Genomic DNA, 27,882 nt, shown 5'->3' with positions numbered 1-27,882 from the left:
GAAAACAGGAGCGAACATCCAAATCAGGCTCAATTTATAGTTTTCCAGAGACCGGATTTGTGGCTGGGTCCCTGTCTATGTTTATATTCTGATACTTTTCCGCCCGCATAAATAGTGTGATAATACTTGAGGTTTCAGATATATTTCAAACTAGTCTTAGAGATTAAAAGAGGATAAGCATTCATCCAAATGGTTTTCCAGTTTCTTCATTTTAAATTAAATCGTGTAAAGTCGTTAATTTGGTTACAAATTAACCACATATTTGCTTATGGTGGAGGCAGTGGAGTGTCCCTCCTGCGGGTGATGCTGAGGTGATCCAACACGGGGAGGGGGCAGAGGCTCATGCGGCGGCTGCTGCCAACAGAAGGGAGCCGACATCCGAAACCGGTGCTGCCCGCTGCCGTAACACGTTGTGGGCTAGGCAGACTGTTAGCAACCGCAAATGGATGCCTATCGGGCCCTAACCTGCCAAGCTGGGAGATAAGGAGAACCTTAGGTAGGAATATTTCTGCAGTTAAGTGGAGGGGCGCTGTCTTTTTGCCGGCTATGCTAACATTGTTAGCTTAATAATAGCATTAGCGACATAATTGTTGATATTTCTTGCTGGCAGCGCGGTGAAATTAACAGACTGAAAAGAAACGCAGGCACCTACGCCGAGGTCACATGAACAACCAAGCCTAGTTTTCTTAGTTGTGTTGGCTTAACTACTGCTTATAATGTTGTTTTAACCCTTACACCCGATTTTGGATAAGCTGTCAAGCTAACGAGCGTGCTTTGAGTCATCTCATAAATAATTTCACAATAAGTAGATTGCCAAGTAGTCTCGGCGGGGGGCATTCGTACAGTAGTTTCATGTGTGCCAGTAAAACCAGAGCTATTGTTAAATCGAGATTTTCCCTCAAAATAAAGTTGCCGTTATGCTTTGTTAACTGTTAAATAGTGTTTTAAATATGTCCTGATTTTTGCTGCAGAACATTTTTCATTAGCTAAAAGTATCTGCAGTTAAAAAAAAAATACATCTTGTGTCTGCGTGCATTATACCTCATGTCATCTTTAACTGTTATTTTCACTCGTCTGTTGACATTTTCGATAGTAGCTGTTGAGGGGTGTGCTTACGTGTCTAGGTTGGTGCTTTAGTTTTGAAAGGCAAAGCAGGAAGTTTACTAACTGCCTGCCTGACAGTACAGCTAACTAGCTAGCTAGGTTATGTCAATAATTTTAAGATGCTATTTGTTTTTCCTAGGGTAGTACAAATGTTCATTTATTCCGTAGTGTGGGCAGATTGTTTTTCCCTAAAATAAAATGGCTAAATGACATACGTGTACATTTCACACGTCGTATTAGGGCTGACGTTTGTGTTGCTGTTTCAGAGGAGTCAACACTACTGATATCTCAGCTTGTCTTTTGGTTGACCATGCTGTTTCAAAGATGTGACTTATTCGTATACTCCATTTATTGAAAATTAGATACATATATATTTATATGTAAAACCAGGTGTCCACAGATGTCTCTCAACTTTTGTCAACAGTTTGGAGAGATCAATATACCACAGTCTCCTCATGAGATTAGTTTCCAGAAGATAGTAAAGGGGAAATATAGCTTTGTGGTCTCTGGCCGATGAATGATTTGTCTTTGAGAATAGAACAAAAACACATTTTGGGGAAATCTCAGTCTTGGAGACTTTCTTCTCTAGTGGCACCGAACACAGAAAATGTACGACTAGTTAATCAGTTAAGCGGTTACTTTTAACGTGCTCTGTGGCACTTATAAATATGCTGAGCAGGCCCAAGGACACAGAGTTTGTGGCAGGATTCAAGTAACACCGGATTTACCCGTCTTTGAAAGAGGGTCCACCGCTGGGAGAAGAGCTCACATGGTTAGTGGTTAAACATGGACTGTGACCAAACTGATAACTGGATTTAGATATACGAGTAAGATGTTAGTCAGCAGTTCTGGATATTGTGGTTACACCACATAGTTGTTGGCTGTGATTCTTTGTGCATCAGTGCTATGTGGTGGTGAAGGGAAAACAAAACAAAACAGAGGAGCCGCTCTTTCTCAGGTGACTGAAAGTGTCACTGCAGGAGGTGATCAGACTGACTCAGTAACAGCAGTGTACAGGAGAACGGTATTATTGTATGGGTGCAGTACATAAATACCCCTTTGCATAGATGAATGTGCATTTGACAGCTGAGTGCAAAAACCATAAGCACTCACTAGTCTATAGATTTAAAGATTTAAATAGTTAAAGCTTTGTCATAAGATGGTTCATTCCTGTTTGGCATTAATAACCAGACATTTTTTAAGTCAAATTTGAGGTTTGAAAAAGTCTGTGTCTCAACTGGACTGATCTCTGCTTGTCTTTGTAAACAGTCACCCTTGCAGGGTCGACATTTCTTTTCTTCTTCTTTTTCTTGGGGGACGCCACCACAGGAAGCTGATGTTATGGCAAGGAAGTGCCTCCCCGCAGTTAAAGAAAGAGCGCAGGGAAGGGTTATTTACTAGACCACTGTGCTTTCCCCCCCACCTCTTTCTCAAACACTGTTTCTTCTTTGTCTCAAGCTCATGTTTTTGTGCAACCCTGGATCAGATCCAGTGCACTTATTGACAGCGAAATCAACTACAACAGCTCTGTTAATTTGAAATAATGGGAACTTGCCCCTTGGCTTATCTCAGCTTTAATTGCATGGTTTACAGTGAGCTTTGCACCTTTATGCATTTATAGAGCTTGAAAAGAAAAGCGTCTGGACTTCTTTAAGTTGCTTGAAGACGTTTCACCTCTCATCCGAGAAGCTTCTTCAGTTCCAAGGTCAAATGGTGGAGCGTCCCAGATTTAAGCCCTATGAGAGTGTCCCTCAAGAACCTACAAAGGACCCCCTAATTACACAAGCCAAGGTGTGAAAACAGGTGTAGCTCACAATCAACCAAGGTTTAGAGTGAACTCATTGTGAAACCTAGCCCCACCCTATCATGTGATTTACTGAGATCAAATGGCCCAGGAAGTGAGTGGGCGTTAAGGTGTCTGGGAAGTCATAAGCCACCGCTTCTGTTCAAAAATGGTTGTTCACAGTGGACATAGATGGCTTCTTTCACTCCCCCATCTATGTCCACTGTGAAGGACCATCTTTGAACAGAAGTGGTGGCTTACAACATCAACTGTCTGCCATCTATAATCCAGTTTTGAGATCCTTTCCCAGACCCTTTAACGTCCACTCACATCCTGGGCCATTTGATCTCAGTAAATCACGATAGGGTAGGGCTAGGTTTCACAATGAGTTCACTCTAAACCTTGGTTGATTGTGACCTACACCCGTTTTCACACCTTGGCTCGGTGTGAAACGGGTGATTAGGTTGAGATCATTAGGGGGTCCTTTGTAGGCTCTTGAGGGACACTCCCATAGGGCTTAAATCTGGGACTCTCCACCATTTGACCTTGGAACTGAAGAAGCTTCTCGGATGAGAGGTGAAACGTCTTCAAGCAACTTAAAGAAGTCCAGACGCTTTTCTTTCCAAGCTTCCTAGACTACAATGACCTGAATGACTGAGAACATTCACAGACATATTTATACATTTATAAATATTTTCTTTCAACAGCATCCTGATCAAAATAGGCACCTTTATTACATTTAAACTGATGTCATTTTGTATTTCATAGATTCTGAATGTCAGTTCAGCAGTCACCCTTCCTCCACTGTAAACTTGTGCTGTTAACAGTCAAAAGCCTGGCTAATATTTAAGACGTGTCTGCCAGTTTCAGGCAAACATTGTGGACTTTGGCCTTTTCATTCTGTGCTGTTTGTTAAATATTTGAGCTGTATTTAAACCGGTTGTGCTCAATGTAAGTTTAGCCACCCGGCAGCCGTCTTCAAAATGCCTCCAGGCAGGTATTTGAGCAGTTATTTTGAAGCACCTATGTGACTGAATGGGTAGAGAGCCATAGTTGTAATTTCAGTGGTTACAGGGACATAACTGTATGAATAGAAGAAACAAAGAAGTAGTAGAAATAGTGACACTAAAATCATGCTTAAAAGGCTTAAAAAGCTTTTTATATTTGCACAATGCATTCATAGAATAAAAGGATGTTACATGAGCCAACATGAAGAGTGTCTCTGCCCATCCTAAAAAAAAAAAGGTAGCATCTGAGAGAAATGTTTATGGTGAGGGAGTTGGCTTATGAGGTTCAGTTACTTTACTCAGCCACTTAAATGCCAAATTGTCAACTGTGCTAATTGGCGTGTTTTGCAGTAAAATAGACTTGCGTTTCTCATATCACAGTCTCTTCATTTTCCATTGTAAGTTCTGGTACATAAGGACATGTCTGGAACTGTAAAGTCTTGCATTGCATGTGCTCTAAAGCATGGTGCTGCTTCAGATGATAAAAAAAATTAGTGGAAACACGCTCTCAATACAACTGGCAGTGCACGCTGCTCTGCTTCTTTGTTGGACTTTAAATAACCAAAATACCTCCATATTATCAAATTCTTCTCAACAGTGTTCTTGTCTTTTGAAACGTGGGGTATCTGGTTGTTGCTGTTGCTTGACTGTTCATTAAGATCCTCTATTGCCCTTTTGTCTTTTTATCTTGCTTTCACTGTTTTAAATTGTTGGGAAACAACCCAGCAATAGAGGGGAAATTTATGGTTCAACGGCTGTGACGCATTGGCAGTCAGTTTGCAGCTACAGACTGCCTCCCTGCCTATCTGCAGAGATCTTCTGCTATCAGATGGGAGCATGGTCAAAAATATGTGGTACACACATCAGTCTGTAGGCTAATCTTGTTTGAGCTGTTGTTGGTCCATCAGCCAGCACTGTAGAAGAGCAAAGTTATATAGGATTTTTAAGACTAATATTGATATTGGGTGAATTAAGAATATAGAATATTGGATTTTTTTTTTCCTTTGACACACAAATCAAACAGATTTTTGTAACATTTGTTATATGTAGTTACTTATTTACTTGTTCTTGCTCTGCCCAAGTGTGCCCAACAGCTGCCTGTTTCCTATGTGGCATTGCTAAAAAGGGAGTTCCAGAGTGACCCCTGGTGGACATTCTGTGCAACATCAACACTCATGGTTGAAGGGTGTTTCTCTATTGTCTCCTGCTTAGTGGCCTTTATAAATTCTGAAATTCCAAACTCTAATGAGTGGCTGATATGTTTTTCTTTTTATCTGTTGATTGGCTCTCGGGGTGAGGGGCAGGGGAGACGCTTCTTTTGTGTTACAGAACTCTCCCATAGATTTTTATTCAGGATTCACTGTCTCCTCTTATCTAATGTCCCTTATTTAAACACGTTGTTATACTATGAACACTCAGTCCAACAATGTAGAGTCAGCAGGAGTGTTGTTTGTTAGGCGAGGTTGTTTGTGATACTGTAATTGATCACAGATGCTGGTGTAGGAATGTGGAAAACACACCGGGTTTTTGCTATTTTATATATATGTTTTTTTCTACAAATTTAACCAAGTTAGAGTGATGTGTGTGGTGCATGTTGAAGAGCATACTGTTTTCAAGAGTGGGAGAGTGAAAGAAAAGGCTGCTGACTCTGCCCTATTTAGCTGCTCTGTTGGTCCCCAGCCTGTGCTCCCATGTCTATTCAGACCCAGTGAAAAAGGGTTGTGCTCCAGCTAGCAGCTCTCTGTTTCAGACATCTGCATTCAAAAACATTCAGCTATTCAGAAAACTGGCTGCTTGTTGAGTGCACGCCTGGGAGAAAAAACAGAGCTCAATTATAATGTGAGCACAGAACAAACAGTGCTGTGAAAAAGTATTTGCCCCCTTCCTGTTTTCTTATTTATTTATTGATTGATTGATTGCATATAAGTCACACTTAATTGTTTCAGATCATCAAATACATTTTAATATCAGACAAAGATAACATGAGTAAATACAAAGTGAATTTTTTATTTATTTATTTATTTTTTCATTTCAGAAGATTTTTTTATTGAATGATGATACACAGTGAACGTTTATCATGAAGGATGGTAAACAATGAAAGGATGACATATGTGTTTTGTTTTTTTTTTGTTTTTTTTTTTGGCCTGTCCCGTTTGGCTCTTTTGCCATCAGAATTGTTGTCTAAAGGCAAAGAAAGATGCCCAACGGATTTACTTTACCAAACTGACCATCCCAGCCTTGCCGTAATGGTCCATTTGATTCACCTTTTATTGTTTATTTTATTTTCACTTACTGAATACGGGACAGACTTGACTGGGGGAAAGAAGGGGAGAAAGAAAGAGGGAACGAGAAACAGCTGAGAAGAGGGACGGGGGAGAAGGGCAAAAGACAAAAACCAACAGAACGGGCAGAGAAAAAAAAATGCATATATCAATCACCTGGATCACCTGCTGAGAAAGAAAAAAGAAAGCAAGCAGAAGAGAACAAGAGTAATAGAATAAACAACATCACAATGATATATGGGAATATGACAGTAAATACTAAATGTTAAACATTATTGTGCAGCACATAAGATCAACAGAACACAGTGTGCTTTGAGGTAGGAGCCAAAAAGGGTGTAGTTTGTGGGTGTGATCACCCGTGTGTACACCTGTGAGCATGGACGCGCTTGTTTTTTGTTTTTTAAAAGGTTCCTTCATGTAATGATCTGCTAGAGGGTGTGGGGGGGCCACAGCCCCGTCACACCAGGGCGTGAAGCAGATATATATATATATATATATATATATATATATATATATATATATATATATATATATATATATATATATATATATATATATATATATATATATATATATATATATATATATATGTATGTATATGTGTGTGCACTGTATATTTGGATATTGCTTAAAATGGCAATCTGGCTGTAACTGATTTCTGGCTGTCTTTAGCTAAAGATGTTGCTTACTTGCTGGTGTTTGGACTTGCACAGTTAAGTACACATTTGGGCTTTTCTTTGTTTCTTTGTACCGGTCTGGTTTGGTTTTAGACTTGCATACCACGACTGTTGAAAGTAACTTTCCCTGTTTAAAAAAAGGTAATATACACGTTGGTGACAATTTAAAAGAAAAACCTGAACCCTTGACCTCTTCCCGAATTGGATCCAGTGGACTGGTTTTGGCATTTGGGTGGGATGGTCTGCTTGTGCTCTCAAAACAGCAACATGTTTTTAGGTTTAAATTACAAAATGATAAATACACATTGAAAATGCAGACAAAATGGTAATGGACACCCTACCCAAGATCAGTTTAACCATGCAAATTGTTTAGGGTTGTGGCCTGAAACCAGCCGATTCTGCAGTTGTGGCAAGCCCTTCCTCCTCGTTTGAGCCAACAAAGCTTTCAGGTCATCATCAGCTAGTGAAACGCCAACAAGCTGGCTTTTATTGTCCATTGCTTCCCAAGGGTGTTCCCATGGGTGGTCTATGGGATTGAGGTCAGGGTTCTAGGAATACCATTTTAAGACCCCAGTGTTCTTCTGGGTGGTTAAGTATGCTCTGGATCTCCATCATCAATCGTGGATGATTTCTTTTCAGTTTCTATACAGAGTTTCTCTGCACACTTCAGAGTTCATGATTCTGCCAGTAACTAGTTAACAAGTTCAACAAGTTCAAACCTCACTGCTATAAGAAAAGCTGTGTCTAATGTCACTGAGACATGCTTAATATGGTCATGTCGTCCATGTAGCTCTGGCTGTTGGCATGGAAGCCCCACCCACCTGCTTGCAGCAAATTCCTGCCATCGCAGGGTCCCAACACACACAGCAAGACATGATTGGATTGCTGTGCTTGCTTTCTTTATTACTTTCCAACAGTGTTTATCACAGATCGGACGTTAAATGTCCATCTGCTGTCCAATTGTGGCAAAGTACACAAAATTGTTCTGTTTTCTTCCTCCTATAAGGCGTACCCATACAGCACAATCTCCTAAATCAGGGAGATTTCAGTCAGAGATTTCCATAACTGTGTGTTAAATATATGAAAAGAAAACTTCTGAGGATGCTCTTCCCTGATTCTCCTGACATTTTCCCCGAGTTCATGTGTGAAAACAGCCTTACGTGATGTGTATTTGTGTTCTACAACTTAAAAAGCACACAAAGGACATTTAGACTCCTCATAACTGATATTGATAGTGAAGAAAGGCTGTGAAGAGTGATAGTAAAGACTGTGTGTGAACTGGATCTTTTTGAGGACTCTGTGTAGAAGACTTGATACAGGATGGCATATTTTAAACAGCACCTGCACCCCGGAGGCACAGCTGAAATTTGTTAGAAAGGTATTTGTTTTTGAGTACAGTACAGTTGTGACTTGGTAGCAGGTCATTCTGAGTTCTCGGGAAACATAAACTGGTGATGCAGTTTACTTTAAATTAGGGCTGCCACAAACGATTATTTTGATAGTCGACTAGTCACCGATTATTTTTGCGATTAGTCGACTAATCAGATCATCATCCATTGGACGTACAGCGTACAGCTTATTGCACCAGCAGCATCTGGTCTTATATAACTATCATTAGCTTACAGCTTGAAGTGTTTGTGCTAACTAAAAATAAAGACAAGATGGTAGTTTATTAATTTTTAATGAAATTTGCAGATTGTTTCGGTGAAGTTTAATAAACTCCTTGCTTTCTAAAATATAACAGGACACCGGAGTATATTCTCCAGCGTCTCACACTTCTGATAATCAGCTGTCTGCTTGACAGTTTTAGCTGTGCAAAAAACTATAACTTTAATCTCAGCCAAACCGATTTACTCAGGAACAAATAAAATACTAAAGAAAGCCAAACAATAACATTTTTAAGTTATCTAAGTGACTTATATATATGTTTAACCTGACTAGCGAAAGACGGCGGTGGGTTTGAAAACGATTTGCCGGGAGTCCGGTGTTCTCACGGCTCTAGTTAGCCTAGCCCCCGCCTAGCTAACGAGCTAGTGGGTAACAGACGTCTCCGAAAACGTCGGAGCGCTTTTGAAAATATGTGGTGTCTTGATAAACTGAGCAGATATTTGAGGTTTACACAGCTACATTCTCGCCTGAAAATATGTTAAACGTTTATTTTGTGACCCAGAAAGAATAATAAGAGTAAAGTTAAAACTAACTAGCTGCCGCCATTGTTGACAGCTGCGCTATGAATTCTGGGACACAGCTTCTTCTTCTTCGGGGTTTAACGGCAGCTGGCATCCTTGTACATGCAGTGCTGCCATCTTCTGTTTCAGTCCGTTATTACACTCTTAAATCCTACTACTCATTCCTGCGTCCTTTGTGATCTTACAAAGCTTCAAACGATGCGTCGACTATTAAATTAGTCGTCGACGATTTTAATAGTCGACATAATCGTGACTAGTCGACTAATCGTGGCAGCCCTACTTTAAATATTAATTCATTTTTACTACGTGTATTTATTTAGCCGTGATACAGCAAAAAGGCTTAGTCACCTAACTGTCTAAACATTTATGGCCCACTGCAGCATGCTGGTCAGCTTCACAGCGTTCTATTTAAAGTCAGATTTACTGTGTGTCTGTGTATTTATTTCCATTTTTAAACGGCAAACTTTTTCTTGGGAAAATAACAGAGCACTGACTCAGAGGTAGATTGGAGTTGGGTTTGCTTGTGCACAATAAATCACTTTAGCTCACTTTTCCCCTCGTAAGTGAACTCAAAGACATCCAAGTTTGTGCAAAAGCACTTACTCTTTGTCTCCAGCTGCTTCCCAAATCCCTTTTCTTGCTATCGTGGCATCAAGTCAGATTCTACGAATAAAACCTCAGTGAAACCTCCTCGGTTTTTTTTTTGGGGGGGGGGGGGGGGGGTTGTCTGTTTTAATAGCCAGGTTTAGCACATTGTTGGTGAGAGGTAAAAAGCTCTTCATTTGTTGGAGAGAGTATAGTTGTGTCATCTGTTACTAATTTGGTCTGTCACTATGTAAGTATGTTCAGGAGCCTAGATTAAATCGTCATTAGGAATCTTTTCTGGTTTGTCAGGTTGTTTAAATAAAGCAGCAAGGATTGTGAACTGGTATATGTGTGGCTCACATTAGAATGGCACTAAGTCATGTCTTAGCAGCTCAAGGTGAAATGTATTACTTTGGGTTTTTTGTGGTGTTGGTTTTTTTTTTTTTGGTTTTTTTGGTTTTTTTTTTTTTTGCCTCTCATGATATGCCGGATATTTGAGCTTTCGGTTGATCTGTGGGAGGTGGAATCTCGTTTTCCTTTTTTGGTCCTGCTGAATGTTCTTTGCGATGATAGCAAGATGCTTTCCCTACCTCCTGTTTGTTTGTGCTGAGGCCAAGACTGCAAAGCCACATTCTTTGCACATACGCCCCCAACAGCGGCCACTTATTCTGGTATCATTGTTGCAGCTAAAAGTCCTAACTGAGAGAACAATTACAAACACATGACAGCCATCTAGTGGAGGCTGCCCTTTAGAGGCCATTAAGTCAGTATTTATTCTGCATTCCTGAATCTGGGGGTGTACAGTATACACGGGATATTTTTTAAATATGCAGAAAACTAACAATCCACCAGAAACTAATCATTGTAGGCTTCACAAATAAAAAAAAAAAATAAAATAAAAAAAAGCAAAATTAGCTCCCAAACACCGGCTGTATTGAATAAATTTCTGAGCTCAGGCAGAGGTTTCGAGAAGTGCTCAGCTATTTGATGTGGTCCCAGTTTTTTTTCTTAAGAGTTCAGGGAATTGTCTCTGTGGAAAGAATTCTTCTTCCATGGAAAACTGGAGCTATTGCTCTGGAGGCTGACGCACATTACCTTTCTTCTGTCTCCTTTCCTTTTTGTGTACAGATTGAGCCGTAAATGTTTCAGCATCAGAGAGCTCACTATGAAGAAGACGGTCCGGCCAGCGGTGAGTAAGGGGAGCGCCGATCGAGGAAAGTCAGAGGCCGTGACTACCGGCGGAAAGCCCCCAGCCAAAAGCACCACCGTTGCTCCTCTGTCTAAGGTAAAATTCATCAAGTGATGGAGCGTGTAGCACCTGAAGGTTTCTGATTTCATTAATTTTTCTGTGAGCGTGTTGACTTTTTCTTCTTTCAGGTTAAAAGCAATGATGACCTCTTAGCGGCTATGGCTGGAGGGAATCCTTCATCAAGTAGTGCCGTCACTAAGACCAAGAGGACTACGTCTGTTGGCACAAGCGCTAGCAACTTAGACAGCAAGCCAAAGACAACTTCAGGTATCTCAAAAAAATGTATCCCACAGGTTTGGAATGTATTCGTGGCTGGAGCTGCTCCTCCTGGAGCCTGCTTCTGCCGGAGATTTCTTAATGTTAAAGGGGAGGTTTTCTTCCTCACTGTTGCCAAGGGATTGCTCATCTAATTGTTGGCCTTTTCTCTGTATTATTGTAAGGTCTTTACCTTACAATAGGAGGTGCCTTGAGGCACCAAAATGATGATGTTGGGACATGAGCGAGAGACCCAAGCAGCACAATGATAGTGAAGATCATCACAACAGCAGCTGCTGGTTAGCGGCAGCTTAGTTGTCAAAATAAGAGCATGGGAATTGTCTACTAGCAAAAAAAGAAAAAGAATGAGACAAAAACATTGCTAAACTGAGCTCTTCATATTCTCAGATAAGCTGTAAAAATTATTTTTTCAGTGTTACTTCACCAGGATAAAAGAAATCCACTTTTTCTTGTAGGTACTTCATCCAAACGTGCATCATCATCCACTTCCAAGGAGCCAAGTTCATTACGAGACCGCCTTCGGTCATCCACTGCTAAAAAGCAACTTGCATCAGGGACTGTAGCTGGGGATGTGGCCTCAGGAAAGCGCTCTCGCCGCCAGATCCTGGCAGAGTCCGAGGGCCGTATGAGCAAGTCTAAGTCAGATGGCCAGATTAATGATAAAGTGGCTCTGGAAGCCAAAGTCAAAGACCTTCTTGGTTTGGCCAAGAGCAAAGACGTGGAAATCCTTCACCTTCGCAGCGAGCTGAGGGACATGAGGGCCCAACTCGGCCTTGGTGGGAAGGAGGTGCCACAGGAGGAAGAAGCTGGGGAGGAAGAGAAGCCCCAGGTTTCAGCCATCACGGCCGCTGATGTGGAGTCCACTCTGATTCTCTTACAAGAGCAGAATCAAGCCATCAGAGAGGAGCTCAACCTGCTGAAGAGCGAGAACCGCATGCTGAAAGATCGGCTGAATGCTCTGGGATTCTCCCTGGAGCAGAGGCTGGATGGCTCTGACAAGCTGTTCAACTACTCCTCCCTGAGTCCAGAACTGGCTGCAGGCAGTGGGCACAGCGATGGTGGTGGCACAGGTACTATGACCTCCTCAGTGGAAGGCTCTGCCCCTGGCTCATTGGAGGATCTTCTCACAGGACACCAGCATGGAGGCTCGGCAGACAACCTGGATAGTGAGTCAAGTGAGGTCTACCAAGCTGTCACCTCCAGTGACGATGCTCTGGACGCCCCATCTGGAGCTTCCTCGTCATCTGAGTCAGAGTGTGCACCTAGCAGGGAGCGTTCACGGAGGGGTAGCAGTGGCAATGCCAGTGAGGTGTCAGTAGCCTGTCTGACGGAGCGCATCCAACAGATGGAGGAGAATCAGCACAGCACAGCTGAGGAGCTTCAGGCGACACTGCAGGAACTGGCTGACCTGCAGCAGATCACACAGGAGCTGAATGGAGAGAACGAGCGGCTCGGAGAGGAGAAAGTCATCCTCATGGACTCCTTGTGCCAGCAGAGCGACAAGCTGGAGCTCTACGGCCGCCAGATTGAATACCTGCGCTCGCTCCTCGAAGAGCATCATATATCCTACGTGCTGGAGGAGGACATCAAGAGTGGGCGCTACATGGAGCTGGAGCAGCGTTACGCAGATCTGGCGGATAATGCCCGCTTTGAGAGAGAGCAGCTACTGGGGGTGCAACAGCACCTATCCAACACGTTAAAGATGGCTGAGCAGGACAATGCTGAAGCTCAGGAGATGATGGGAGTGCTGAAGGAGAGGAACCAACAGATGGAGCGCCTCCTGGATTCGGAGAGGCAGGATCGAGCTGCCATGGCGGCCACACTGGAAGAGTACAAAGCAGCCGTGAGCAACGACCAGGCGGAGCTGAGCCGCTGCCGAGCCCAGCTGGATCAAGAGAGGCAGAGAGTGGCCGAGTTGTACTCTCTGCACACTGCGGGGGACAAAAATGACATCTGTCAGCTGCTGGAAGGTGTTCGGCTGGGGAAAGAGGAGGCTGAGGCCAAAGCTGCAAAGATGCAGGAGGAGATGGAACAGGCCCACGGCGAACTCAGCCGGCTGCAGGAGACTTTCAGGAAGGTTAGTTCAAGGACAGTGAGTGGAACATGAGATCTTCACGCAAATAGAAGCTAAATTGAGGCGTTTGACCTAAATGTCTTTACTTTAATCTAGGGTGCAACAACTCTCAGTTTTTGGGTTATGAAATTACAGCTTTATTACTGCCCGTCCATCAGTGTCTCAGATATCACAAATTTAGTATCACCAGCTCTCCAGAGTCAGCCTTTAGCAAGGAATGGTACACATTCTCAAAGACTATACAGAGCTAACTGCACAGATGTGTAGTTATAATAGCAGGCAGGTTATTGTGAAGATTTATTGCAGTCAGTTTTTACCTAATGTCTTGTCTACTGTCTAATTAAATGAAGTATACTTTAATTGTTTGTGCGCAGCTGGACAGTGAATACAGAGACTTCCAGGAGCAGGCGCAGCAGCAAATGGCTGAGCAGGATCGTGCACTGGAGAAGCAGCGCATGGAGCTGCAGGAGAAGGACACAGAGATCGCTGACATGAAGGAAACCATCTTTGAACTGGAGGATGAGGTGGAGCAGCACCGAGCTCTGAAACTCCACGACAATCTCATTATCACAGATTTGGAAAGTAAGTGGGCTGCAGACACACTCTAACTCGAGTGGACGCTTGTGCTGAAGGCCAACTTTTATCAAGTAGTAGAACAATGTGAGCATGCTCATCAGCTTGCCTTAGAGATTCTGATATGAAAAGGACGTCTGCTTTTGAATCAGTGCGTTCTTTAATGATAGCATCACCAAACATTGCCTTCTGATTTCAGACTCTGTGAAGAAGCTGCAGGACCAGAAGCACGACATGGAGAGAGAGATTAAGATTCTTCACCGCAGGCTGAGAGTAAGTGGACATTCGTACTGAAAGGTGCTCATCTTTTAAAAACTGCTGACATCCAACAGCCTAAAAATCTTGATAGCCACGCAGCTCGGGTGCAAACAACACGAGGCACCCATGAAGTGACCTGGGGAGTCACACGTAGCGCTGGACCATTTTTTGCTGTATATCATTCCCTTCCCCTTTCCCATATTTTGTTCCTCTCTCTACTGACCATGTCAGATGAAGCCATAAAAATCCCCCAGTCTCATTGTCAGCCGGCCAAGATGATGAAATATGATCCAGGAAGCACAGCTGTAGCACCAGAACAATGAGTTTTGAAGTCTTATCAAATAAAAAGTATTGTCCAGCAGTCAGTGGTGCTTTCAGGAAGGACTTTTGCAACTCTGGAATGTAATCACAGCAGCCATAACTTTTATCTTCTGTCACAGGAGTTCTGGGATACAAAATCGAAACATGCTGTTGCAAAGTCAGCCACACAGAATGTGAACGTGCACACGTTTGTGAAAGAGTGTGGATTGAGGCTGTTTGATTATGAGCAAGTAAAGGTCAAATTATACTAGAAGGAACAAAAACTAGGTTTTAAGACAGTACTTTGTATAAAATCTGGATACTAAATAAATGCAGTATTATGACTTCTAGCTCCACAAACCAAAATTTTTCCATCACTGTGGAATTTTCAAAAGGTTTGCTGCAGAATCCCCTGATATTTTGACACAAAAAAGCAGATAGAAAACGTAACAACTAACTGGTAAACAAAGCGGGGCATTTTTAGAAGCGCAGATGTTTCCTTTAGGAGCTGATGGAAACCTAAACGGAGCGCAAAGGGGAATTCATGAAGGCCTGATTTTAAATGAATGCTAATGTTTCTGTCATAAGGAAAGTCTGTCATTACAAATAGGAAAAACTGCCCTCTGGTGGCCAAAAGAATTTATCCATACTGCTAAATACAGTATTGATAAAATACTGCTGAGGGGTCTGCTGTTATGAGCATAAACAATGTTCAGCTGTTTGTATCATTACGTGTGTGTGTGTGTGTGTGTGTGTGTGTGTGTGTGTGTGTGTGTGTGTGTGTGTGCAGGAGGAGTCAATGGAGTGGCGTCAGTTCCAGGCTGATCTGCAGACCGCTGTCGTCATTGCTAATGACATCAAGTCGGAAGCACAGGAGGAGATTGGTGACCTGCGGCGCCGACTTCAGGAAGCACAGGAGAAGAACGAGAAGCTGAGCAAGGAGCTGGACGAAGTCAAGAGTCGCAAGTAAGACCCACAGAGAGACGCGTGGAAGAGCTGCAATAGTCAGCTCCTAATTAATTTTTTTATTTATTTTTAGGAGAAAAAACTGGGATATTTCATATTTTCATTAAATTTGATACTAGATGCTCAGTAGCAGGGCTTGTGCTAAATCCAAAGTTGAATTAAAAACAAAAATAAGTTGTGAATTACACATTCTGTTTTCTATCTCGGTAAATTAGTGAGCAGAGGCATTTTTGCATTGATAATGTCAAAACTGACACCACAGGTGCTCTGAGTGCACATGCTCAGTGGAGTGCTTTGTGTTTTCCAGGCAGGATGAGGAGAGAGGCAGAGTGTATAACTACATGAATGCAGTGGAGAGGGACCTAGCTGCTCTCAGACAGGGGATGGGTCTCAGCAGGCGATCCTCCACCTCCTCGGAGCCCTCACCCACCGTCAAAACACTCATCAAGAGCTTCGATAGTGCCTCACAAGGTACAACACTGTCTTTGTTTTAGATTTTTAGACCTTCACTGCTGCTTTTGTTGTATTTTTTTTCCCAAATTCCCTCACCAAAGAGAGCCCATATTGTTAGTTAGTTTTTTGTCAAGAGTCACCAGTCTGACTAAGACAAGTGACATAAATTTAAGTCTTACCCCCCAACAATATATTCTCAATACATTTTCAGCATTTTTATTGATTTACTGCAGACAGGACTCCTGACATATCAGGCTTGTCTGCTTGCTGAAGAAGGTCCCAACTAAACTTTATATGACTGGATGTGAACCTTTGCTTCTTTATATCTCAGGTCCAACGTCAAATGGTGCCTCTGTGGCTCCAACACCTCCAACAGCTCCGGCTGCTCCGTTACCTCGAACCCCCCTCAGCCCCAGTCCCATGAAGACGCCCCCAGCAGCTGCTGTTTCACCCATGCAGGTACTGGAAAAGGTTTTTAATTAACATGTTAGCATTTTTGTCCCTTATTAGCTTACTGCTTTACATACTATTTCACACTAGTGCAAGGTCAAAAATTATATTCCTCATTGAGCACATGCTTATGCTTCTTCCAAGGTGCCATAATGAATCCTTTTAAAGTAGTCTTGAGCACCTTCAAAAATAATTTCTGAAGGTCTTTCAGAAGAACAGGCAGTCCTACAAAAAACATGTACATCAGGTGAACAGTATCTGAAACTCATGTCATTTAGAAATAGGAAAAGGTCCAGCAAAGACCTGACACAGGACCTGAGAGATCTGGCCCTTCAGCTGAAGCATCTACTGTTCACTGAAGCCTTGTCTGTCAAGAAGCTGTTCTTAATAAAGGAAATTTATAAGGAAAACCTGAGGACTGAAAATCAGTGGTAACAGGTCTCACGGATTCAAGTTTTAAATTTTTAGTTAAATTGTCAGTATGTAGAGCAGGTTCAGGAGACAACAGTGAGTGTCTACAGCCATTTGTAAAACACGGAAGAGGCTTTGAAATGAGTTGGAGCTGCATTTGAGCCAGTGATGGTGTTGTGGATCTTACCAGCGTCCTGAAGAAGAAACTAACTATAAAAAAAAAACTTTCAGTTTGGCCTGGACTGTGGACAGTCCAGGCTTGAATTATTAAGGTGGTCACACCAAAAAATTTAAAGAAATGAGGGATAGCTCAAGACTTTTGCACAACACTGTACATTTTAAGCATTGGGCTTCTAAAGGGTTTGAGTGGTGGGGATTTTTGGGTTCTTCTCCTTTTCACATAGTATTGCAGGCTCTTATACTTGATCATGTGACACTCTCCAATGATATCAGCGTGACTTTGTGTTGTGCTTTTAGCTCAGATAACATTACAGAAGTGAAGCTCCGCCTACTGTTTTACAAATCACTGCATTCAGATTTTTTTTTTTTTTTTTTTTTTTTTTTTTAACTGTGCAATAAAAGGTGTTTTTCTGCTGTTTCAGAGACACTCCATAACTGGGTCAATGTCATCAGCCAAGCCGCTCTCCTCTTTGAGTGATAAGAGGCCCAGCTACACAGACATCTCCATGCCAGGTACATATTCTACATAAAAAAATAAATCTGTTTCTTTATGTAGGAACTGTTGCTTTTCATAGCTGCTGGGTGTACGCATATAAACATGCAGAATATTGTCCTGTTCATGAGGATTACCCATATAATATTTCAGTCCTTTGTCACAGTGATTAATAGGATTAATGGGCTGTCCCCTCTCTCAGGGTATATGGAGGGACTGTTTTTCTCAGAGGCCTGGACCTTAGCAGGTTTCCTGTATGTGTAGAGGATGATAAGCAGGAAATAATGAGTGCTTGGTTTGCTCGGTTCATTCTCAACACTAATGAGTTCAAGTGTTTCATGTGAACGTGCAGTCTTGGCCATAGCCTTCAGTCGTCCATTTATTCTTCACTGATTTATTGTTTTCTTGGTGAGTGTGTCGGCCTTGTGCGTCGGTATTCCCTGAACTCGGAGGGACTGGAATGTGGCTTTCTACTGACCTCTGCCCCCACCATGACATCTCATTTCAGAGGAAGTTGCTCATAGAGTAAATTGTTCTGTATGTGTTTACTGTGATGTTTACAGCCGAGCACCTTCTCAGGGGAACCTCAGCTAGCCGACCTCCATCTGCCCTCCAGAGGGTCTCCAACATTGACTCCTCCAAGGCGATCTCAGGTTAGAGATGCTGGCTATGTTTTATGAACTAATTATGAAGTAACTCGACCGTGGCTCAGGGGGTTGGGAATCGCATCTGTAACCGGAAGGTCGCCGGTTCGATCCCTGGGCTCTCTGTCCAGGTCGTTGTGTCCCTGGGCAAGACACTTTACCCTACTTGCCTACTGGTGTTGGCCAGAGGGGCCGATGGCGCGATATGGCAGCCTCGCTTCTGTCAGTCTGCCCCAGGTGTGGCTAAAACTGTAGCTTGCCTCCACCAGTGTGTGAGAGTGAATGAATAGTGGCATTGTAAAGCGCTTTGGGTGCCTTGAAAAGCGCTATATAAATCCAATCTATTATTATTATTATTATTAACTCGGTCAGTAGTTCAGTACGAAAAGCTGAGTTTGATTTCCTCTCCCGTGACTTAAACAGTGACCCGCCGGAGCAGTGAGGAGATTAAGAGGGACATGTCAGCCTCGGAGGGGTCTTCGTCATCTTCCCTGATGGCGATGAGTGCTGCCTCCTCCCCACTCTCTCTGTCCTCCTCCTCCCCAACCGCCTCCATCACTCCCACAGCCCGCAGCCGCTTAAGGTACCACATGTTGATCCACTGATTCACCTCTGATGTGTTTCTAATGTGCTCACATTGGCACTTAAAAAACATTGTCTGTTTCCATTCTTGTCAGTGATTTTAATCTCATGTTTCTTGATCCCTTTTTTGTGTTTATTTTATTTATTTTATTTTTTTATTTTTTTTCCATAGCCCAGCTCATGATGGCTTTTCTTTACTCATTAAGTAAATCAGATGAACTTGTAATCTGTTGCCTTTTTGGTATGGAAAATGTCTTAAAACTGATTGCTTGTGCTTTTCCTCTGTTTCTGTTACAGAGAGGAGAGAAAGGACCCGCTGTCAGCACTGGCCAGAGAGTACGGAGGCTCTAAGAGGAATGCTTTGCTGAAGTGGTGCCAGAAGAAGACTGAGGGCTATCAGGTAGCTCTCTTCTGTCAGTGTCCCCATGATAAAAAGCAACTGTACATGCTGACTGAGGTGTTTCAAAAGTTACAGGTAAAGTGCAGCTGTAGTCGTACACTATATGTGACAAAGAGTATATAAAGTGCTTCTGCATCTCTAGAGGGAGCTGCATACAATCTAAAGGCTGAGTTCAAGTTTGAAAATAGAACGTGGGGGTGTGGAGTTAGAAAGAAATGAGATCACCAGACCTCTGAAGCCCACTCCTCATCTCCGCTTGAGGCTTCTTGCACAACCATTCTGACATGTTGCCTTGTGGAAAATTACTGCCTTTGCAATTCTAATAGTTAAAGGTTTTAGCACTAAACTTTCTGTAGCAATGGCTCATATTGGCCCATGTTTAATGTAATGAGGTCAGCGTATGTACTGTTAATGATGTATGTGAGCCAAAAGCTTAGGTTTCAGATTACTCTGAGTACCTTTTATTTGTCAGGAGCTGTTAGTCAGATGGGAGTTAAAGTGGCTTTTTTCAATCAGATAGAGGATGAACTGAGGGGCTGCACACAGCCCAGTAGAAGCTAAATAAGGATTGTATTGAACTGTCAGTGATGGAAAGCTATTCTAGTTGAGTCCAAGAATAAAAAGATGAAGCTGGAATTTTGTGTGTTTGCGATCTTTGTGTTCCGATTCTGTGTATAAAGTTTCTTAGCATGATCAGGGGGTGGACGTGATCCTCCAAATGAGTGTTAAAAACAACCTACTCACACTGTGGAAACATGTTTGCAGATGCTAGTTGAATGCTTTTAATGAGAAGAATCAGCGGAGGGTGTGCATAAGCAGTAACATGATGCAGGTCTAATGTGGTGCTAAGATTGCACAGTAAACTGTTATCAGCGAGATAAAATGAAAAACATGAAGGCGGCATCATTTCCTCGTTCATAGGTAGATGCAGTGGTGCACTCTGCCACGGGCAGCGATACCTCATTGTAGAGAAAGGTAAATAATGTCACAACTTTAACTCCTGAGTTGGGATGAACTCTTTGTCTCCCTTTACACCCTTTAACTTTGCAGTACCCTTTACTTGCTGCTGCAGACTGACTGCTCTGCGTAGGTCTCACTTGTTAATTTCACCGCAGGCTCTTTAAAGCTATGGTTAAAAAAAATAAAGATAAATCCAGTGACGACCTCAGAGTGATTTAAGCAGCAATAAACAGATGTGCCAAGAGTCCTCTGCCATCACCCCAACCCTTTTTATTTGATCTAAGGTATAGTTACCATGGCATCTTAGGTCTTCACCAGGAAGTGGGCAACATTTAGTATATCCTGTGATGTAGTTTTCTGATAAACACAGTGCTCTCTCTGCATCACTGCATATGGTGTAGATTATAGTTATGACATTAAAGATATTTGAGGATATAATTTAAGTGGTTGTTTGCAGGATGCTGTAAATCTTTTGATTTTAAAGGTCAGATGGCAGCTGATAGTGGAAAAGATGATAGATATGATATGATATGGATGAGTAGTGTTGACACTTCATATAAAATCCCAGGACCGTCATCAGATCGAGCAGATAAATCATTTTAAATGGTTCCGTGAAAGCAGAATTGATTATGAGCAATAGTGTTGTCTGAAACGATGTGGAGATCGGCCATCTGGCGGTGACGTTCATGATGTAAAGGTCCAAAGGATGAAATGTTGTACAGTCATGTTTGACACCTTACCCAGAAAATAGCTTCCTATTGATTTGTGGTCTGGATTGTAAATGTTCTGTCGAGTATGATCAAAGTTTAAATGCATCACCTTTGTGTTGTGTTTTTTCTTTTTTTTCTTTTTTAAAGAACATTGATATTACCAACTTCAGCAGCAGCTGGAACGATGGCCTGGCCTTCTGCGCCGTGCTCCACACCTACCTGCCCGCACACATCCCGTACCAGGAGCTCACCAGCCAGGAGAAGGCAAGTGACGTTCGGAAGAAAAGCTCAAACTTCTTTTAATCATCAGGTTTCATTACATGTGACTTAAACTGTGGCTTCTTTTCATCAGAGGAGAAACTTCACCTTAGCTTTCCAGGCCGCAGAGAGCGTGGGCATCAAATGCACTTTGGTAAGCTTCATTAAAATAAAACCCCAGGAATGAAGATAAAATACAGCAAAAATCCTGACACAAATTTAGAACGGATGGCATAGAGAATATACTTTTCATTGTTTTTCAATACGGCAGCCAAGCTCGCACAGATTGCTTGTTGTGATCTCTGGCTGGAGTTAACCTGCAGTCTGCTTTCTAATTGTGATCCGTTTATAGTTCTGCTTTTAACCTCATAAACTTCACTCAGCTGCTTGTGCATCTATCATCACAGATCTGAGCTATACACTGACTTTTATTTCAAATTTGGACAGCGTCCTAAGTTAGTACAAGCGTACATGCGTTTAAACAATGTGCGGCTTTAGCCAACATGGATTTCTAACTGCTACACCATGTTGGCTCAATGAAAAGTCAACGTAAGGTAAGGTTACCTGAAAAGGAATGGTCTTAATATGAATCTACAAAGCCTTCCTTCTTCTTTTTTAGTGTATACTGGTTCTCTGTCAACCTCACTTCGTCTGTCACAGACTCTCTGATTCTTTTTACCAGTTAAGCAAAGACTGTATATATAAAAAAACAGACATAATAACCAAGACTTACTGCATTGCTATCTATTGCAGACTGGCAACCAATACCAGCTAGGTTGGTTATCAGTGATAATTTTGACAGAACATTCTGATTTAGTTCGTAATCTCTAAAATATAGAGTATAAAGTTTGTCCTGTTTTTAACAGGGAGAGTTGCTCACCTCGCTTCACTAAGCACCCATGACATCAAATTGCGAAATGTGTCCATATCTGCTCTTCTTTTCCTCCCAAGAACTGATATTTTGTCACAAAGATCAAATATGCGCTACTAAGCTTTACAGCACAAGGAGATTACTTCTGATTGGATTGATTCCAGACTCGTCCCGCCTTTGTATACAACTTAATAGGCTCTGATTGGATTTTTTTTTTTTCTTCTATTTTCATCTTGTCAGTACATTTCATCTTAGATATAGTCTTGTTCCACAAAAAAAGGTTGTTGACAAAAACTATTACAAAGGTTATTAAAGAATGAAATTATCACTGCTATCTATAGACTGCTACCAGCTTTTTAAATAGCGTGTTAAGGTGATCACCCTCGTGCTGTTTGTCAGATAGCTCCCCTGAAAATGCTGCAGAGGGGCTCGGGCATGATTAGGAGGTCCAGCAGTGACTTGAATGAGCTGAGGAGAAGCCTTGCAGAGAGCTGTGACAGCAGCCACCTGTTAGACCAGCTGTAATCATGCTTAACTTTACCCTTAATACAATTTTAAATATCTGGGTTGTGTTTTAAATGTAGTGTTTGTAGTTATATTAGCTTTAGAGACAGCTTATCAGGAAGTTATGGTGCATGGCTTTTGACTTCGTTCTTCAGGGTGATGCTTGAGATTACACAAATGAGATGAAACGTGTTGGTCAGTGAGATCTGGAGGTGCTTACAGGTAGATTTTGTTACCATTCCACAGAGCCAGGTTAGCTGTTTTTCCTTTATGCTAACTGAAAGCATGCTGACCAGGTGCTAGCTGTAGACTCACATTGAACATGATTATGTTCAAGTCTAAGGAGTTTCCCAGAATGTCAAACTCATCTGGAAGTTTATTTGAATGGGTTGAAAATGTAAATATTATACAGGATCCTCTCCAATGCTATCCGGCCTTGTTCATCAGTAGGTACATATCATAAATCAAATGCTTCACTCAGGGTTTACTTACTGCTGTTACAGCTGGAGTTGGCAACTCTTATTATCAAGACGACTTGGTTGTGTTTAACCATAATCATTATTGATAAATTATAAATAACGCCCTTTAATGAAGTGAAAAACATCATATAAAATATGTAGTGTCTAAAGTGTCTGTTTGTCTTTTCCAGGACATTAATGAGATGGTGCACACAGAGAGGCCAGACTGGCAAAGTGTCATGACTTACGTTACAGCCATCTACAAGTACTTTGAGACCTGACTTCACCGTCTCCCTCGCCCTTCTCCTGCAGCACAATCAGAGCCACACTGACCGTCATGAGCTCTCAGCAACAATCCAACTGCACGGTCAACTCTTCCTTACTCCCTCCCCATGCATCACAGCAGCACTGTCATGCTGCAAGTGTGTCCACGCTATTTAACAACACTAACTGCAGACCAGGACTTTGCTGGACAAGTGCCACATCCTCACACTGCAGCTAAGGAGACCCTTGTGTGGAGTTGTAGTCCAGGGGCTTGCCTGTTTGTTTACCATTATACTAGAAAGCCATGAGAAGGACAGGATGTGAATACCTGTGGTTCATCTTTTCCTCCAATTCATGCCTGAAGTAGCAGCGTGAAAAAGAAGCCAAGTCTCAGTGCCTTCTATCTGGATTGGTCTTGCATACGTTTCTCCGCTCTGCACCCATTCTCCAGGTTGTAGTTTGTTCAAGGGGAATTCCATCAAATCTGACTTTAAACACTCTGCTTTGCAGCATAAGGTTTGTCATAGGCTTTTCTTCTTGATGGGGAATAATTACTGGATGTTTCCCCCCGTAAATGTTCAGTTTCTACATTATAAGAAACCAAAGGTTAGTCATGTTGGAATTTCCCCCTAAAACTTTGTAAATTCCCTTTGGTCAGACTTGAGACAGATGCAGGATTTTACTCCAAGTCTTCCAGATGTTGCAGTGCGATAACAGATGCCTCTCATACAACGGATAAAGTGCCTGTGTGAGTTTTGATGCAGGAGACCAGAAAACAAGCTCTTTTTTTCTTCTTCTCCAGTTTGTAAAGCTGAGGATTTGAGGAGTTGCCAAACTAGTTTCAGATTCATTCATTCATTGATGCTGATCACGACTGACTGCTTTCAAGGACAGGTGTGCACTTTGTTCTACAACTCTGCTGCACTTTTCTGTTGTTAAGCCGCACTAACACACTATGATAGGTTTTCTGTAATAGATCCAAGACTTTAGACTAATATTCATTTGAAGAACTATATAACGTGTTTGTATTTTATAGGCCTGGAGTTGCCGTCGTGCACTTCGTTCATTGGGCACATACAGCACACATTTCATCATAATCAAGCTATGAGTAACTAGAAAACTAGAACCTTAGATAATGGACTCAGCTGTAGATTTCATGCCAGGCTCTGGTTTTAGGAAGCAAGACTAGACACTTTCATGAGCTTTTTTTAAAAATTTATTTTAGGCCAAAGCAGTGCTTCAGTTAAAGCAGCAGGTGGATGTTTTCAGTGATGCGTTTTGCTGCTTTCTTGCCAGTAACCAGACATGAAAACCTCAGTTTGGCTCTGATCTGTAAAGTGTGATCAAAAGTTCTGTGAACTGTCTGTGAAAAGCAAACGCCTTACCCTTCAAGGTCACCTCCTTCTGCACCTTTAGACTGCCTTCAGCTGCTATTTTTAGAGCTTTCCCTGGAAATTCTGTTCTGACTACTTGGATGTTTGTGTGTGCGATGCAAACAGGACCTCCTGTACTGTGTCAAATCAGTGACCCTTTAAGTTAAATTTCATCTTGTAGAAGAAAATGGTAGTGGTTAACACTTGCCTTCCTCGAGTCAAGAGTTCAAAATCAAGGTGCACAACTATGTGTCAAAAAAAGCAACAAGCACCCGCACCTCCCTTTATTGCTTTGTCCCCGAGTGTCCCAGATGTGAAAATCTGGATGTTTCGATGCAGATGTTTGCTTTCTGTGTACAATCGAGGTCTATGGTGAATTTATATATTTGCACCTGCAGGTGGCTAGAACTGGACTTCCAAAAGGTAATCAAATAAGCACATGAATGGTGCACAACGTGTGACCTTTAAGGGGGGAATCAGACATATTAAGATCAAACTCGTAGCAAGAAACCAAACGCATATGTTACACAAGATTTTAAACTCTTCCTTTAACGTCCAGAAATGTTGCAAGGCCGTTTATTTTAATTATACACAAATTATTAGGTAATCCATTTTGCAATATGCAAAATGTTTTGGTGATTTTGTGCTTTTGCGGTGTAAATAAAGTTGATAATATGACCAAGCATTACTAAGGAAATACTGTGGAGCACGATGCCATGTAATAACTCTAACTTCAGTCTGCACCATTACTGTCACGCTGTCTGACTGCTGTGTGCCTCAACATACCAAGTTCACTCTATTTATTTGCGTAGTGCATTATAGTGAAGTCAGTGCTAACGTTGTCTTACATGTTTATCGATTTATAACACACACACTTTGAATAGCTGCACTGAGATAAGCTTTTTTTTTTTAATGTATTCCACAATAATATCCTGCCTTAATAGTTCAGCAGATATTTCTCAGACTGAAAATGTGACATTTTTAAGCTGCAGCCGTATTTCCAGACCAGTTTCACAGTGCGGACGTGGTTTTGTGGAAAAACCCTCTCTTTCATGTTGGTGCCTCTCGAGAAACGCTGATCATGAGCGATGGCTGTGAATCTTTTTGTTTTTGAAGCTGATGTTGGACTTTCCTCTTCGTGTCTCCGGTTAAGGTGACTGTGGTGCGTAGAGCTGCCAGCTGGTATCAATAGCTGCATTAGAAACGACATTTTTCTGTGTTGATTTCGAAGCGAGCCGTTTGCCAAAAGCTCGTTGCTACTGTGTGTAAAACAGCGGTGGACATCCAGTGATCTGAAGTGAGCACACGAGCCCGTCACATCGACTGTTTGTGTACGAGATGGAGTGAGACTGAGTTATTTAATGACTTTTGAAGGCAGAGGCTCTTTGCTGATGGCGAGACGCTGAGGATTAGCAGCCTTTTGTTAGTTTTCTTTTAAAAAAACATTGTGCTCTGCCTGATTCCACCGCTGGCCCATGTGTTTTATTGCTCCCAACAGGAACGAGAGGCGCAAAGGAGATTCGAAGCCTCGCGATCCTGAAAGTGGAATGTGTTTTGATCACGCTTTAGTGATCTTGGGACCGTTTCTTTTTTACAACGTCCAGCGTGTGCTGACGTGTGGTGATTGATGACCGCCGAGCCCAGCCTGCTGAGGAGAGACCAGACGGCCAGCAAAAGCTAGGGCGCGCATTCCACCGCCACATGATGCAGCCGCGATGGACGACGTTGTTTGGTCCTTTAGAAAAAGGCCCTTAAAGAGGATGTGAAGAGAGCTTTATGTCTTTAGTGGGTCCACTACATCATGCTACTTGTATTTTTCTTTGTTTACTTGAAAATGCTCTGAGAATTTCACTGAACATGCTTTAATTTGTCTTTTTGTTTCCATGTTGCCTTTTTTCGTATTGTTTTAATAATAATACCACATTTTACAGTCTGATGCAGATTGTCGTTGAAGTGGATTTACTTTCCTGATCACACTACATGCAGTGCTGAAACAGTCCCTCAGCTAAGTGAAAGCTGATTGAATAAATGTGTGTATGTATGCGTGTGTGTATAAAGGGACTAAGCTACAGTATTAAGTGCACACTATGATGATAATCAGTTGTAAGAAATAAAAAAGCGTTCTGGTTTTGCTTTGTTTTTTCTCTCGTAGTTATAAAGGACCATTTGAACAGCCATGTTTGTTGTCCTTTTTCAGCCGTGGGCTGGGCTTGGGGAGGTGGGGGTGGTGGAGAAGATGTTCCTTCCCCAGGAAATGATGAGCATCAGAAACCTTATTTCCTGCATTCTGCTTCTCTTGCACCAGTTTATACGTTTGCTGCATCGTTCTGTGGTGCAAATGTCTTTAGTTAAAGGACAAAAATCAGGTACCACATAACAAACAAAGTAGGACATAATCCAGTGTGGCTTTCAGATCGTCTCATTCATTATAGTTCACCACACACACACGGATATGAACTACTTGTTTGTCCTTCTGTTGCGCTGGCTTCTTTTCAGATCAAATGATCAAAACAGTGCAGGATGGTGGCATGGTGGTTAGCTCTGTTGCCTCACAGCCAGAAGGTCCTGAGTTTGACTCCAACAACTGGCGCAGGCCTTTCTGTGTGTAGTTGGCATGTTCTCCCATGTTTGCATGGGTTCTCTGTGGGTGCTATGGCTTCTCCCACAGACCAAAGACATGCATTTAGTGGGGTTAGGTTAATTGGCCATAGGAGTGAGTGCAAGTGGTTGTCTCTCACCCTGCCTTTTGCCCTGTGACTGCTGCGATATGCTCCAGGTGCCCCATCGCCCCCACTCCCGACCTTGTTAAGGATAAAAGGCTGGATGACAGTAAAACACTTATCCAGTTATCCGTTTTGTATTAGACTGATTTATGTGTTTCATTGTGTAACCCGCTGGATGTTTAGTTAATTGCTCATGTATAAAACCTCCCAACATTCCAGTTATCTTATCACATACCTTTGATGGTCTTAGGAAGTCAAGTACATCTCATCTATTACCAAGTAGCCTGAAAACAAGAAGCAGGCTACATTACCTCAGAAGTACTGGATAAACAGCACTTCTATATTGGAAAAAAAATTACTACTAAACCTTAGCTCCCATTTTCTTCCATGGTCATCGACGTGCTTACACATGGTACCAGCTGACTGATCACAACACTATAGTACTGTGAAAAAGTCTCAAATCAAACAATTTTTTTTTAGATTTTGCAAGGAAAATGGAAAATGGGTGCAAAAATGTATTGAATCATGTACAAACATGCTCGAAAATACAGTATGGAAAACAGATTTTGCAAAACTTCAAGTTTCAATATTTGGTACAAGCCTGGAAAATCTTAGGCAGCTTTCTTGTCATTCCTGTAAGAAGTGTTCAGGAACAATTCTTCAGGCTTCTTCAAGGACATTCAATTCAGCTTTGTTTTTAAAGTGCCAAATGACAAAGACAGTCGCCTTAAGGCCATTTATACTGTCAGGTAAAGACCCTACAATAATAAAAAAGACTGAGAGATTCAGAACTCTTCTGCCTTTTGTTCCATTCTCTGTCAGGAT

General features: G+C 42.0%; 1 protein-coding gene across 1 annotated transcript; it reads left to right on the top strand.

Moving 5' to 3' along the window:
- The first annotated feature begins 312 nt into the window (after positions 1-312).
- On the top strand, positions 313-26,509 carry specc1la (sperm antigen with calponin homology and coiled-coil domains 1-like a). Its single transcript, XM_085474557.1, has 16 exons — positions 313-496; positions 10,756-10,912; positions 11,005-11,143; positions 11,608-13,229; positions 13,601-13,808; positions 13,999-14,072; positions 15,148-15,323; positions 15,631-15,794; positions 16,108-16,235; positions 17,240-17,330; positions 17,874-17,963; positions 18,378-18,537; positions 18,834-18,936; positions 20,754-20,870; positions 20,959-21,018; positions 22,889-26,509. The coding sequence occupies exons 2-16, from the start codon at positions 10,793-10,795 to the stop codon at positions 22,976-22,978; spliced, it is 3,342 nt and encodes a 1,113-aa protein (XP_085330683.1). The 5' UTR covers positions 313-496; positions 10,756-10,792; the 3' UTR covers positions 22,979-26,509.
- The last annotated feature ends 1,373 nt before the right edge of the window (positions 26,510-27,882 follow it).

The sequence above is a fragment of the Copadichromis virginalis genome, linkage group LG12 (assembly GCF_057382275.1).
Source record: "Copadichromis virginalis isolate Kocher_CV1m ecotype Utaka linkage group LG12, C_Virginalis_male_GT1.1, whole genome shotgun sequence".
NCBI classification, from domain to species: domain Eukaryota; kingdom Metazoa; phylum Chordata; class Actinopteri; order Cichliformes; family Cichlidae; genus Copadichromis; species Copadichromis virginalis.
Note: the sequence above shows the minus strand (reverse complement) of the source record. Positions and strands in the feature narration are given on the sequence as shown.

Coding starts and splice junctions, on each gene's coding strand:
- specc1la (XM_085474557.1), top strand. CDS start 10,793: ATGAAGAAGACGGTCCGGCCAGCGGTGAGTAAGGGGAGCGCCGATCGA. Junction 14,073..15,147: donor TTCTTCACCGCAGGCTGAGA/GTAAGTGGACAT, acceptor GTGTGTGTGCAG/GAGGAGTCAATGGAGTGGCG. Junction 17,331..17,873: donor CACAGACATCTCCATGCCAG/GTACATATTCTA, acceptor TGATGTTTACAG/CCGAGCACCTTCTCAGGGGA.